The sequence below is a fragment of the Neodiprion lecontei genome, chromosome 7, assembly GCF_021901455.1.
Source record: "Neodiprion lecontei isolate iyNeoLeco1 chromosome 7, iyNeoLeco1.1, whole genome shotgun sequence".
NCBI classification, from domain to species: Eukaryota; Metazoa; Arthropoda; class Insecta; order Hymenoptera; family Diprionidae; genus Neodiprion; species Neodiprion lecontei.
The window spans coordinates 16,799,926-16,814,734 of record NC_060266.1 but is presented as its reverse complement, the minus strand read 5'-3'; the positions used below and the strand labels follow the sequence as shown (position 1 = coordinate 16,814,734).

The window sequence follows — 14,809 nt, the reverse complement described above, 5'->3', positions numbered from 1 at the left end:
CGTGGTGGCACTAAACAATTCGATCTGTTGCACCACATTTTAACCTGTGAACACCAATTTCATTTTAAAAATCTTGGTCTACTGCTAGGTAACGTGAAATATACATAAGGCTAAAAAAAACAAGTCGGAAAGAATTTTTTCGCGATAGTTTTCATCACCATGAAAAGAAAACAGTCTTTCGACAACCCAAGTGGAAAAACTGAAACTGATAGAATTGGCAGCCAAATAAAAAAGTTTTGAAAGAAAAATCAGAACAAAAGAAATTTCTGAAAAACTAAAAATTCGTAATTTTTTTTTTTTAATACATATGTAAACTGAGAAAAAATATAATTGTTTATTCAGAACAAGTAAACATTGAGAATCGATTTATTTCCGGTAGAATCGAAAGTTCAAATTAAGCGGGACATAACAATTTTTCATGCCCATCATTTAATTGTAAAATCCTGTGGTTTCAGATTTGTTTATTGAGCCGTTTTCGAGATCATCGCGGGAGTTTGTCGGACAGATCGACATTTTTCTGAAAAACCTGTTTCTTGAATTCTAAGGATTCGAAAACGTAAAGATTCGTTGGAATTAGAAAAACTGATTTTCGACCGAAACCTATACTTTTCTCATATGACCAAAAGTGATTAGTGTGCAGTTTCACTTCTAAGAGAGGTGGATTGTTTAAAATCCGAAAATCGGAGTTATTACGTACTCCTGAGTATCAAGATCCAGCAGAACAGACCTCGGACAATAAATTGTAATTTCTAAATAGCATAAGATCACGGAATTGATATAAAATTAATAAATTTAAATACTATTCGTAGGAGGTAAATGTATAGCCACGTGTACACATTTTAGTTGGATTTTTGTAATTTTGTTTTCACAATTTTTAGTAGTGTTTAAGTAAATTACAGGTTTGGTAATGGCTGCCGATGCTGAAGCCAAAAAGAAATACAAATAAAAATTTCAACAGCCAACGTGACTGTTACACTCCACGATGATTCCGAAATGGTTAATGAAAAAAATATTCTCAAACATGGTGTGGCTTTTCATTTCAGTTAAAAATGGCGTGTACAGAAAATCGGTAAGCATTTTGTGTGTGAAAAATTTCTGTGTAATAATTTGATCTAACAGTAAGTACTTTGATTACTGCTAGATAATTTATATTTCTCACAAATATCCCCTTATAACACACATTAAACAAGATATTACTCGATAAGAAAATAAAACAGAAACCACATGAACAGACTAACCATACGTGATGTAACACACACTCTTGACAAACGTTTCTCATTTTCCCCGCATAAGCATTACAAGTTACAAAAAGCAGTGGGTGATATTCGCTAGTAAGTTCGTACACCTGCAAAATGCTGGATTTTATCAAACTTCGTACTAGTTCATTTCATTTTATTGAACTTGTTCAAAATCTCAATTGTAAGTCCGATTGCATTATGTCAAATGGAGCATATGAGAGGGTAGCTAGAGAAAAAAAATAAACGAATTTGTCATGCGAGTCCATCGAATCTTGGTCTAATCACTATCGCATTTTTCCTAGCATACAGTTGTCCTTATGGGTTAAAAATAATGAAAATTGTACGCACCTAATGCAGTAAAAGGCAAACGCCACTATACACCTACCAAGGTTGATTCTGGAACGGAAGTGGTGCCTTGGGTATCGATTTAGGTTGGTATCACAGTAAAAACCAATAGCGTTTTTACCTGATGGCTGCTACTGGTTTGTATTGTAATTTCAACGTAAATCAGCACCATAGACACCATTTCCGTTTCAGAATCAACCTACACAGGTGTACGTATATATCATAGGCTGTATGTAAAATATGAGACGTTTGAAATTGCTAGATGCAAGTAGTTCATACCGCTTTATTTCACCAGTAGAAAATTAAACAAGAGTTATTCACAGATTGGGACACAAAGCGCGTGTGAACTTTGGACGTTTACAACATATTTGGCTATGCACATATGCTGCGCGAGACACATTTCTTGCTATAGTCGAAAATTACTATACAACAAGTATGCTCTCGTCAATTTTTTTAAAGTGAATCTGACCAGGTAGTTTCAATTAGAGGAAAAGTTCACTTTATTATTTTTTTCTCATAACGCCACAGTGGTATTCACAGATTATAATATCAATACACCATGTGTATGGAATATTCCATGCCAAATCAACCTGCCATGTCAATTTGACTTTGACCATTAGAAATTGTCCACATTTTACATAACGCAATATTATATAAATACAAATTGAGGAATCAATTCCCAAATTATTTCTTGTGTCTTGTAGTCAAAGCATTTGAAAAATTCAAGCGCAATCAGAAGTCTGCATCTATAATATCTTCAAAAATATAAAGTATTTTGTATTGCACGACACTACCCGCTTCAGATCTGGTTTTGTCGTGAAATGAGTGCAACTAAAAGAGACAAAAAAAACCGCCAGATCTATTTCAAGAAAGTTGGGACTATCACTACAAGACTAGCAACTTGTTGGAGACCTCAGGGTGGAGTAGAAAGTACCAGTGAAGTATGGTATAATGTGAGACAGGAATTTTTATTTTTCTTACTGTAAAAGTTCCGTAAAAATTTCAAACGTGTGTTTCTTGGATTGTCGTTTTAAAAGTTCGCAGGAGTCATAATTAAGGGGAATTAACTTCGATCAACTTGAAATTCACGAGAAAACTTTACAGTATATAAACCCTCACAAACCCCAAAGTAGAACCCTAAACTCGTGATTCTCGAGAGAAAACATTTTTTAACCCGCTATATGTCAATATTCTTTAGCTCTTACGATTTCTCGACCATCATGAAAGGAAAAAACAAACCAAAATCGGACGATTTGACTTGAAGTTATAATAAAACATAGGACCGCGTTCCACAGAGTCCCGGTGTGGCAAGTATATCCCGAAAAAATAGTTGTGCCAAGTGACGGTTAATAATTATAGTCAAGAGACATGTGGAGAGTCAAGTGAGTAATAACGAGTGACCATATCCTACAAAATAGAGCTTAGCTGTATGATATTTCGTGCCAGATCGCAGGCGGAGTGTTCTGTCGGTATCGTTAGAAGTTTCAGCTCAAACAAATTTTCGTCTGTAACTCCAGGTTCTCTGTTGTTGTTGCTAGTGTTGTTGTTATTGTTGTTGTTGTTGTTGTTATCGTTATTGTTATATTATTTTTTCAAAGCATAAGGTACAAGACTACTGAGTTCCATTTCATTTGTGGTAGGATGGTAAACATGGGGCCGTGCACGGCGTCTGCGACAAGCCCGTCTGACTTAAATAAGATGGGAACTTACGTTAGAAGGTTGTAGTAAGTGGTTTCGGGAATTTTTTCGACAGAGAAGAATTGAATGGATATTTTTTTTCATTCTGAGAATCTTTTATTACGAGTTTGAACTACATTTGGTAAGTTTTCTAAGTCATTTGAACCATAATTAATCAAGCCCCACAGCAGGTCTTTATTTGCATTGACAATTTGCATACACTCGAGAGGTAGCGATTTTGACGTGAAACCAGCGATACTGAATTTTTTTAATTGATAGGTTATTTCTTAGAACATGAGTCTAAATATACCCATTAGAGTCGAATATTTAATGTTGTACACGTGTTTTAAAAAGAGGGTGTCATTTTTGACTACTTTTTCACAGTTTTTTGCAAGCAAAAATGATACTTCAGAATATTGCAATTATCTCAACGGTAGGTTCAGGGTCTTCGAATTAATGTAAATAATGAAACAGTTTCAGTTTCATTAGTTTCAGATCAAAATTGGGACCTCCAGAATGTACGCAAATTGCCAACGCGAATGAACAGCTGATGTGGAACGTGATTAATAACCCCATCAATTACGGTTCAAGTATCCTGAAAAAGTTACCAGATGTAGTTCAAACTAATAATAAAAGATCCCCAGAGGTTAAAAAATATCCATTCAATTCTGCGGTGTCGAAAAAATTCTCAAAAACCATGTACTTTTCCGCCGCCTAAGGTAGGTTCCGCGCTTAATTAAGCAGTTGTCGCAGCTGACACTGACTTTGCTAGCAGAGGTTACCTTGCGCTGTCAAAAATTGAGTTTCGTTAGGTGTGCTCTAAAATTGCACGATTTCAAAGATGACTTGAAAATTGTGATATCATTGTAGCACAAAATCTAATAAATTTGAACATGATTATTTTATGGTAAGTTTATTCGCATAAGTGGCTCCACTATAAAAAATTGGTGGTGTTAAAGTAAACCAAAAGGAGCCGGTGTGGACTACTGTAGAACAATTTTTGTGATCAATGCAAAACTTGAACGTCAGATAATGGTAGATTGACGATAGGTAGTATTAGATTGACATAAAAGAGTGTAAGAGGGATACCAAAAAATATTCTGTAGAAGTCCGCACCGCGTTTTTTTACAGTGTTCTTTACAATGGTAAAGTAGTTAGAGAACTCGATTCTTTATGGATCCTGCATTATTTTTGCAGGCAAACAGCGTCACGACCTGAATTACGTCAAAAACTGTCACTAGAGACTAACCGCTCGATTTCGCAAGGTTATGCAGACGCCGCACTCGACCGCTGACCTACGTCGAAATGCATCTAGCTTTGTTGGAATTGTGAATGCTCTACTTTTACTCAAGTACTATATCGTGGCATTTCTCGAACTACTCGGGTAGCTGTCCGAAAAGATGTCGGGAGCAGCCTTGGTACCACAGTGGTCAGTGCAGCCACCCGGGAAGCGAATGGTCTCGGGTTTGAATCCCAATCCAGTCCAAGCTGTGAAACATGTTTTCCGGACCCGGCGAAATGCATGTCACAGTACTTGTAAGTCGATCGCAAGTCTGACATATTAAATGTGGGTTAATGGCACGTATTAATTTTATTTTAATCAAGTCGATTGTGATCACAACTACCCAAACTCAATTTTTGACAGCGGTAGTTACCTTTTGATAGCAAAATCCGTGTCAGCTACAACAACTGCGTTATTAAGTCAGACTGGCTTGTGACAGATATCGTGCACAGACCCATGTTTACCATCGTAACAAAAATGAGATCTAACTTCGGTTACCTATCTGCCGGTGCGTCGTCGTTCGCATCGTTTCCCTTCATAGAATCCTTTCGGTATGCAAAAACTAGTAGTCACTTTTTTTCCAAAACAAATACTCTTCTGTTCGCTAGTGATGAAAAATAAAAACATTGCCGAGTATTTCGGTTTCCTGGAATAGTTGTTGTCGTTGTTTTTCGTTAATTTTTTTATTTATGTATGTGCAAGCGCCTGTAAAAATCGTAATGTTATTGTAGTCTTACAGGTCAAAGGCCGATTTGACACAGAATATCCCATGCAGCATTTTTATCTATACACTAAATGGATTGTGATGTGACAATAACTGCCCTAGGTCTTTACAAGAAAAAAAAAAAGAAGTAAATCGATTACAAAAATTAAAACGTTTTGTTTCGATGACCATATCATAGCATATATAGTAATAATGTGTTTCAATTTACTCCAGCACATAGAAAGAACTTTTCAACTTACCGATGAATATGATCCCAGTTCCATTGCACTTGTGGCATTTTGTTACACTGGTAACTCCGCGCCGTTTCACAGGATGATGGCCTGGTTTAATTGCTGTAAACAGCAAAACAAATTTCATTATGACCTAGTAATTAACTGACATTGACCAAATTTCAAATATCTTTGTTCAACCCTAGAACGATACATTGTTTGTCTCACACCCGGACCTTTCGATCACTTACTTAAAATAACCTGACTCAATTTATTTTACATCAAACATATATACGGAGCTTTCCCCGCCAACTTTGTGAAGGGTTGATGTTGACAATTTTTAATTTCATCAAGGATTTTTATCATGTTAGTGCGACCCTTGAAAACTAGTAGAAACGAACGTCCTGTCACTCCGAATCTCACGCAAAAATCGTACATTTAGAAAACAGGATGTTTTTCTCTTGTTTCATAAACTTCGATTTGGGTGTTTTTGAAATGGATTCACAATTTCGTAGGGTGACTAGTGATTGGAAAAAATTGAAACTTTTTAGGAAGGTTTTCAGGGGTCATACTACCATAGGAAAAACCCTTTATGAAATTAAAAAATGTCATAGTCGACAGTTTACTAATTTGGTATGGAAAGTGTCATATATTACATGGAATATAAGTATATATTGAGGACTTACTTTCGACGAAAATTACTTCAATATATATATTTTGGATAGGCAAGTAGAGAATTTTTGTTATAACGTAAACCTAACGCATGCCATGTTAAGAGTTTATACACTACAGGAAAATGGAGGGTCTTGTTTGATATTTTCTTTTTACAACACTAATTTCAATTTTATTATTGGTTCTAATACTTTGTGCAATAACAATAGGTTTTGCCACAAAATTACGTTTTTTTCAGTAAATCTCCACCTAACTAGGTGCAGTAGATAAGGCGCTAACCATGAAGAGAAGGACTGTGATCAAGAACTCATACGCGTAAACTGTACCAACACTCATAGAGCTTCGTATATAAATTATATAATTTATCGATTTAATCCGGAGATTGTAAAACTAAAGGACATGCTAGGGACCAATTATAAGGATGCAGAGGCTTGGGCAAAAGAGACTTTTACAGATATGCATGAAATAATTACAGGAACAGGAACAGCAATAATCACCAGCAATGGTTGGAAGGATACCTAACCATCAACTGGAGCAGACATCGAGGCTGACAATAAGCTCGGCATAGGAAGAAACGATCCTTCTCTCCCAAAGGGTGGGAACAACCAACCAGAAAGAAACACAACTTATGCCTATTTGTAACTCACATAACTAGCCGGAAGAGGCAGGGAGGGGAGGGGATAATCAATGAACAAAATTTCCTGAGAGAGTATGACAAACTGAAAGAGACTATGAGAGATTGGCTGGAAAGAGCAGCAACGCTCATGCTAAACAATGAAAGCACCAGGTCCAGCCTTGGGATCCCAGCGGCAGTTAGATGGTCGGACGGAGACTGTAAATCATCAGTAGAAGCTAGGAGGAGAATACTAAAAAACTATCTGAACACCACTCAGACGAGAACTGGAACGAATACCAGGAAGCCACGAAAAAGATGGAAAACTTTCTAAAGAAATGAAAACTACCAGCTTTCAAAACATTTGCACAACTCTAAACCCCACAAAGGACACTGGAGAGATCTGGAGAAACATAAAAGGTTTTAGAAATAAATGAACCCAACCCGCTCCGGGGTCAAGGGATAGCAACAGAATAGATGACTACTCCAAATTAAAGAAGGCCTGCAGGAAATTAGCGCATAATCAGATTAGAAACAACCAACTAGATATATTAATAGTACTTGCTTGCAATTAGACAAAAATGTGACATAGCAGGAGATAGAACTGGGCATTAAGAATGCAAAAGCAAAAACATCTCCGAGGTTGGAACACATCAGCTATGCGATTCTGAAGCAACTCCCCAAAGAAGCAACTAAGAGACTAAACAAAATATACAACCACATTCTTAAAACTGGCGTGATCCACAAGGATTGAGGGAACTATAAAACTATCTTCATCCAAAACAGGGGATATAGGATTTCGGCCAATATTGATGTCCTGTCTAGTCAAAATATCTATAAGAATAATTAACGAAAGACTTACATGGCGGATGGAAACAAAGAAGAACAGGAAGAAGCTGATACCCCGTAATTTTGATGGTTTCAGGAGAGGAAAGTCGTGCTACAATGAACTAGCGGATCTAGGACCGGTGTAGTGTATATCGATATAACAGAAGTATATGATATTGTCAACTTAGACCAACCCACAGAGAAACTTATCTATTATAGAATCTTGGTGATCGGTCAATTAAGTAAACGTATCTTTAGTTAACGTTTCGACCCGGATATGGGCCCTCCTCAGAACGATTTATTTATTTAACTGTCAAGAACAACAAAAAAATTTTTTTTATAAAATAAATAATAATACTACTAGAAGTAATCAGACATTAAATATTGTAGATGTAATACTCTTAGGGCTATTATATATTATTGGTTAGTAAGAACAATTTGATTAATTGAAAAAAGAAAGGCTTAAAGTGTTATTTACCTTTTTTTATAAGTAAGTGGACTAAGATGTAGTCGAATTCACAATTTACAATTAGTGGAGACAATGTTCTTTGAGTGACGGTAGTCAATGTCAATCTTCTAGTTATTTTACATGTAGGGGTTAATAGTTGGAAGTCATTAATTAAAAAGATTAAAGAACTATGTTTCTTCACAGTCAATATATCATTGTGTTAAAAGGTTTTTAAAGAAGGTCTTTTTAGTAGTAAAATTAATTTGCAAAGTGTCCAAGAAGTGGAGGTAGGCTCTTTATGACTATGTTCCACATGTCTAACAAAAATTATTGTTGGATGAACCGATTGGGTCAACAGGTGAATAACGACTGATGGGAGAAACAAATATGATCCAGAGTGAAGGTGAACCTAATATAAACAATTATACAGAAAAACAAAAAATATTTTGTGAAAAAAATTATGTAGAAAAACTGTGTTATGGGGACAAAAATTTTGTGTATCTAGTTAAGGTTAAACAATATTTGTTGTGTGGGCGGAGATTAGAGGTTTGTAAATATTACTTAAGTGTTCAACATCTTGTCTAAGATTAACGGAATTGGTGTGACCTACAATGTTGCACATTTCTAGTAATAGTCTTTTATAATAATTGGGTTCTTCACAAAGGATGTTTGTATTGTCGTAGTTAAAAGTATGTTGTTTATTGATACTATGTTTTGTTAGAGCGGTGTGACGTTCTTCAATCTTTCAAAAACCGTTCTTTCATTTTGAAAAATATTTCCAAAGCCACTTTAATTTAGGTCTCAAATCTCTGTATCTGGATATAGTACACTTGGAATGTCAAATTTTGATCACTTTTGAGGTCCAGAAATGCTCAGTCAGGACATTCTAAGCTCAATAGACTAAGTATCATAAATGGCTTGTGAGAAATTATAAGCCAAAAGATATCAGTTTCGCACATTTTTCAGTACATTTGAATTTAATAAATTGATTGATATCATGTAAATAAACAGTTTAAAATCCAATTGCTACGATTAATTGTGAAAAAAAACTTACTTTTCTTTACTTTTGTAGGATGGTGTTCACAAGGCTCATCACTACCGCAATCTTCACAAATTTGCACCTTAGGTTTTTGATGCATATTTGTTTTGTGGCTCTTTAATTCTCCAGGAAGGGCAAAACAGGCTCCGCATACGTCACACGTGTAAGGCCGATCCTGTGTACTAGCCACAGTAACTGTTGTTGGTGTCTGAACAACTTGCTGTGGTTGTTGTTGGAGGTTGCTCGGAGTTGTGTTGTGGATTCTTTTGTGATGATTCAGTAAACTCATATGTCCAAAAACTAGACCACAAATGTCACATTTGAACGTAGCGTTCGTTGCTGCCGCTATACTCATTTGATTCAATAATGTATTATAACCAACAGGCTGAACGTCAAACCGATAACACCCTTTGTCATCAGTTGTGATCGCACCGATAGTGCTAACTGCATTTGTTTGAACTTTCTGCAGCATATTCACGTTATAATAAAATGGGAACTCTGATGTAGCTGATGGCTTATCTTCTTTTTTCTCTGCCCCTGTCACGTACATTTGCTGTGATTGTTGCTGCTGCTGAGACTGCTGACCTTGTGGAGCTTGCTGTTGTTGAATTTGTTGAGGGTCAAACATCGTGGCTTGCTGCACAAAAAAATTCTCATTTTGTTTTACTTAAATATTTTTACATTTTTGGATTTTGTTTATGCAAACCTAGTTATACGTATAGAGGAATATTTTCAGGATGCATGGGCAAAACCGCATCGACATATTGAATTCGAATGTAGTCTTTGACCCAAAGATTCTCTTACTGTTTCACATTGTTTTTGATCAAATATTTTTTTATGCAACGTAAGGAAAAATGAAACATGGAACTAAATCGGAAAAGAAGTTCGGAATTGAGCCATCTGCCGACCTGACGTGGCATGTGTTTGCATCCTTATTTTTCCAGAAGCATTATTATAAGATTTGATCACTTGTTTCCTAGCGAGAGAGTTCAATGTTTTAGGTTATGTACTATCTTCGTGCATGCTACACCTTTTCATCCAAGTCCAGGCATAGTTTTATAGATAGATTGCACGCTCTTACATGGCTCCTGAAGCCGAGACCGAAGGACTGAACTAGTACTGCAGTGGTCCTCTCTCTGTCGCTAGATCGAGAGAGTAGGGAGCAGCTGCTGGACGGGTATACTTTTATATAGCGAGGTGACTACTTTTCTATTTGAGAACTTATGACACTCTATTACCACAGCAACAAAAATAAATGTTGCAAAAGTAATTGACTAGTAAGCGTGTTAACATTGATTATAATAATAACAAACAATGGCAATTTGTTTGTTTTTCCATCTCGAGAATGCGCTGTGAATAATTTGCGCGACCAAGAAATGTGGGGGAAACTCAAAAGTTCCACTAATCTTTGGTTACTTTATCACACTGATCTATTCAGGTGGTAATGTTTTGCAATCGGTCGTAGAATAAGGCCCGTATTCATAGTCAGTTCTTAAATTTAAGCACGGTCCTCAGACCCTGAAGTCCTATCTCAAGTCATGGTAAACGAGGACTTAAGACCGTGCTTAAATTTAAGAACTGACTATGAATACGGGCCTAAGGGGCCGGATTCTGAACATCAAGTGAGTTCGCGTTCGTCTTTGTGGAAACGGAAATTTGGAGTGTGATGTCAATCTTTTCTTTCCTGAATAGTGTATGGCTCATTGTCAGAAACTTACGATCTGTGCCATCTAGCGGCTAATAAATCGTTCTCTATCTGCTAGTGGTAATTGCCCACCCACTAGCACCCCGTGTTTTTATTTTTATTTTTTTTGCCTGTGGTGCCGGTTTCTATCGTAAACTCGCGTTGAGCACGCAATATATAATAGACTAATTATCTGAAAAATAACTCTCAAATAAGAAGTATACAGTATACTCAACACTCAACTTTTTGAGAAGGAATAAGAGGTTATGTATGGTTAATACAAACAAACGTCAGAACTAACACCTATTTTTCTCTCCTTTCTTAGCTATCGCCCTCTATCAACAGCATGTGCCACTTCGTAATAATATTTGACATCGATAGGCTCTGTACCAGCCCCCTGACACACGCTGCTAAAAGTGATTCGCAAATTGTCCCTCGATTCTGCCGCCAATTTCCACCACGAGTGGCGCTAGTAATTGTCTGACAAGCTTGCGCGCGGTCAGCGAGCGTGTCAGAAGTCTACTAGCGCCACGTAGAGAAACTAAAAAACGGGGACCAAACGCGTACAATTTTTTAGTATGCGAGCAGTGGCGAGTGTCAGGCGGCTGCTCTGTACCGACCAGCCCCCTGACACACGCTGCTAAAAGTGGTTCGCAAAATGTCCCTCGATTCTGCCGCCAATCTTCACCGCTAGTGGCGCTAGTAGTTGTCTGAAAAGCTTGCGCGCGTTCAGCGAGCGTGTCAAAAGTCTACTAGCGCCACGTAGAGGAACTAAAAACGGGGACAAAACGCGTACAGTTTTTTAGTATACGAGCACTGGTGAGTGTCAGGGGGCTGGTACCGACCGTGATGTTCATTAACCATCGACTATAATAATAGTATGGAGAGCGGAAAACCGTAGAACTCACTAACACGAACTCACGTGATGTTCAGAATCCGGCCCAAGGATCCTATCACGGTCTTAGATACAGGTCTTGCAACTCTGGTGGTGGGGGTGACTCACTTTTTGAGTCCGCTTTCAATAATTCTTAGATTGGCCGCAAGGGTCGCTGTAATCTAGTAGGGTCACCCGTGTCACCTGTGAGCGACAGAGATAGATAAAATTTCTCTCTGTTGGCGCAAGCGCGCTACAGCCTAACCCGTAAAAATAACGAAATTTGAGGTTCTGTAACTCAGCCGTACCAGATAGTAGCGACGCAGTGCCGAAACCGTAAACTACAAATTGATTCAATATCTGAGTCACTCCTAGCCTACCCCCACCACCAGAGTTGCAAGACCTGTATGTAAGACCGTGGATCCTATTCTGAACCAGTGCTGCCAGAAAGCGAGTAAAAAGTACCCCTTCCACAGATCTCGCGCATGATTTCACACAACGTCAGCGGTGTACGTCGGTGTGTCGGGATGGCGACGGAAGCCGAACGATGCCGAGTCAGCTGACAAATCGAGGGGAAATGTTCCCCTACCAAGCAATGAAGAGAGCGCACACAACACAGCTGTGTGACGTTGTGTGTGTGCGCTCTCTTCATTGCTTGGTAGTGGAACATTTCCCCTCGATTTGTCAGCTGACTCGGCATCGTTCGGCTTCTGTCGCGTCGTTGACGTTGTGTGAGATGCGCGCAAGCTGCTAGGGAAGGGGTACTTTTTACTCGCTTTCTGGCAGCACTGTTCTGAAGCATTGCGTGTTACTCTGCTGTTTGTATAAAGGCCGTGCGGGAAACTAACGACAGCGCCGAATCGGTCGAAATTGTCCCAACCGACGGGTATTTTGCCATGTCTACGTCAATGACTCAGCCAATCATAACCTTCCGTGGCTACGTCATAGCACAAATAGGCTATTGATTATGTCTTAAAAAACAGGGCAATAAGGAACTAAGACGTTCACGGGTTTTTTATTGCAGGAATCGTTCAATGGGTTATAAAAGAAGAAAAAACCGCGGGGTGCTATTAAATTAGAGGGTGGAAATTGAAGATAGGGGTGAAAAGGTACCCCTTTTGGTTTTTGCAATATATCTCGTAAACAAAGCAAAATTTCGATACATTGTAAACAAAACTTTCTGCAGAGAATTAAATTTCCTATCGGATTAGTATTTTTCAAATATTAAAAAAAAAAATTTCCATGTGAAAACAGTTGAAACAAACTTGAAAAAAAAGCCGAAATTTCGATTTTTTGAGTATTTTTGCTTTTCCGCCTGTATCTTTGTTTTGGGCTGAGATAGGTATAGGCACTGCTGAAGATAAAAAAAAAGTAGATTAAATTTCCTTCAAAATGCTCGGCTGAAATATTTTTTTGAATAAAAATTGACCGAGATGTGGCTATTTGAACCTGGCTTTTTTTTCGCAATTCATCCCTCGTCTACGAATATTGTTTTCGTTCACGTTTTATTGAAAAAAATAGTGTTTTACTCAACTAAAACAGGTTTTTTTTACGTTTATTATGTAGGCATACATGACAATTACAACAAATGTTTGGAACAATGATCAATATTCAAACAATACTTTAAAAATTTGTAATACATCTACACAAACTCTTATTTGAAATGAATTTCGTTTCCGTTAGAGATCAGTAAAGGCCATGATTTCAGTACACAACCGTTACTTTCCTACACACTTATATTGTATACCCGTATACCTGTTTTGTGATCCTTTCAAAACATCTGCTCCAAAATAAGAGGGGAAGAGTATACATACAGGAGCGACAAAGATACCATAAGTCATCCTAAGCACTTTCGCATTTCGAGCGTTTGCTTGCCAGTATATTTCTCGTGTTCGTTGAGCTCAGTCGTAGAAATTATATTATACAATGGAAAAGTGTTTTTTCTGTGATAAAAATATATTAAGTGGAGCAAATAGAGTGCTGAAAGCGCAGAGTATTGCAACTATCACTGCTGCTAGTATAAAAAGAAACGATGAAAAACGATGATTTTGCTTAAAACAGTTGCTTGTGGTTGCACTACAGGTTGCCATGGTAACTGTGGTTGTAGAAAATTGCAAATTACCTGCTCTATTTTTTGTAAAGAATGCATGGGGATTAATTGTGACAATGTACAAGAAGCTGATATTGCAGAAGACGACATTATTAAAGATATAGATGATGATATCGATATCCAGTTCGATAATATTATTGTTGAAATGTAGTAGCATCATTGTTCCAAACATTTGTTGTAATTGTCATGTATTCCTACATAATAAACGTAAAAAAAACCTGTTTTAGTTGAGTAAAACACTATTTTTTTCAATAAAACGCGAACGAAAACAATATTCGTTACACGAGAGATGAAATGCGAAAAAAAAGCCAGGTTCAAATAGCCACATCTCGGTCAATTTTTATTCAAAAAAATATTTCAGTCGAGCATTTTGAAGGAAATTTAATCTACTTTTTTTTTTTATCGTCAGTAATGCCTATACCTATCTCAGCCCAAAAAAAAGATACAGGCGGAAAAGCAAAAATACTCAAAAAATCGAAATTTCGGCTTTTTGTCAAGTTTGTTTCGACTGTTTTGGCATGGAAATTTTTTTTTTCAATATTTGAAAAATACTAATCCGATAGGAAATTTAATTCTCTGCAAAAAGTTTTATATACAATGTATAGAAATTTTGCTTTGTTTACGAGATATATTGAAAAAACCAAAAGGGGTGCCTTTTCACCTCTATCTTCAATTTCCACCCTCTAATTTAATAGCACTCCGCTGTTTTTTCTTCTTTTATAACCCATTAAACGATTCCTGCAATAAAAACCCGTGAACGTCTTAGTTCCTTTCTATATGACATAATCAATAGCTTAAAAAGTAACGAATCGTTTTGAATGACCCTGTCGCTAGAGACAGTAAATAACGGTTTATTCGATATTTCTCCAACTGTTACAACTAAAAGTGCAAAAATTAGCTTTGTCTTTTCTTTCCCTAGAAGGAGGCATTTTCTGGGTCCGAATATTTGTTTTTTTCGGAATAATTATGACAAATGACCACCAGAACACTCGTCAACGTTAGTGCAAGTCCTGCCGATAGGGATAAATTTAGTCACTCATACTCGAGCTCGGTCTCTATAACCTAT

The 14,809-nt window shown here is 37.1% G+C and overlaps 1 protein-coding gene across 12 annotated transcripts in view; it reads right to left on the bottom strand.

Annotated features, from left to right (window-relative positions):
- LOC107222894 (zinc finger protein OZF) overlaps positions 1-14,809 on the bottom strand; it is an 83,052-nt gene that overhangs the window by 22,484 nt on the left and 45,759 nt on the right. For all 12 annotated transcript variants that reach the window (XR_006905506.1, XM_046746208.1, XM_046746207.1 and 9 more), the window contains 2 exons: positions 9,091-9,712; positions 5,506-5,598 (listed from right to left, as the gene is read on the bottom strand). Coding sequence is in view for 11 of the 12 variants with exons in the window: in XM_046746208.1 (XP_046602164.1) it covers positions 5,506-5,598; positions 9,091-9,712 (715 nt within the window). In the remaining variant the exon portion in view is untranslated. The remainder of the gene's footprint in view (positions 1-5,505; positions 5,599-9,090; positions 9,713-14,809) is intronic.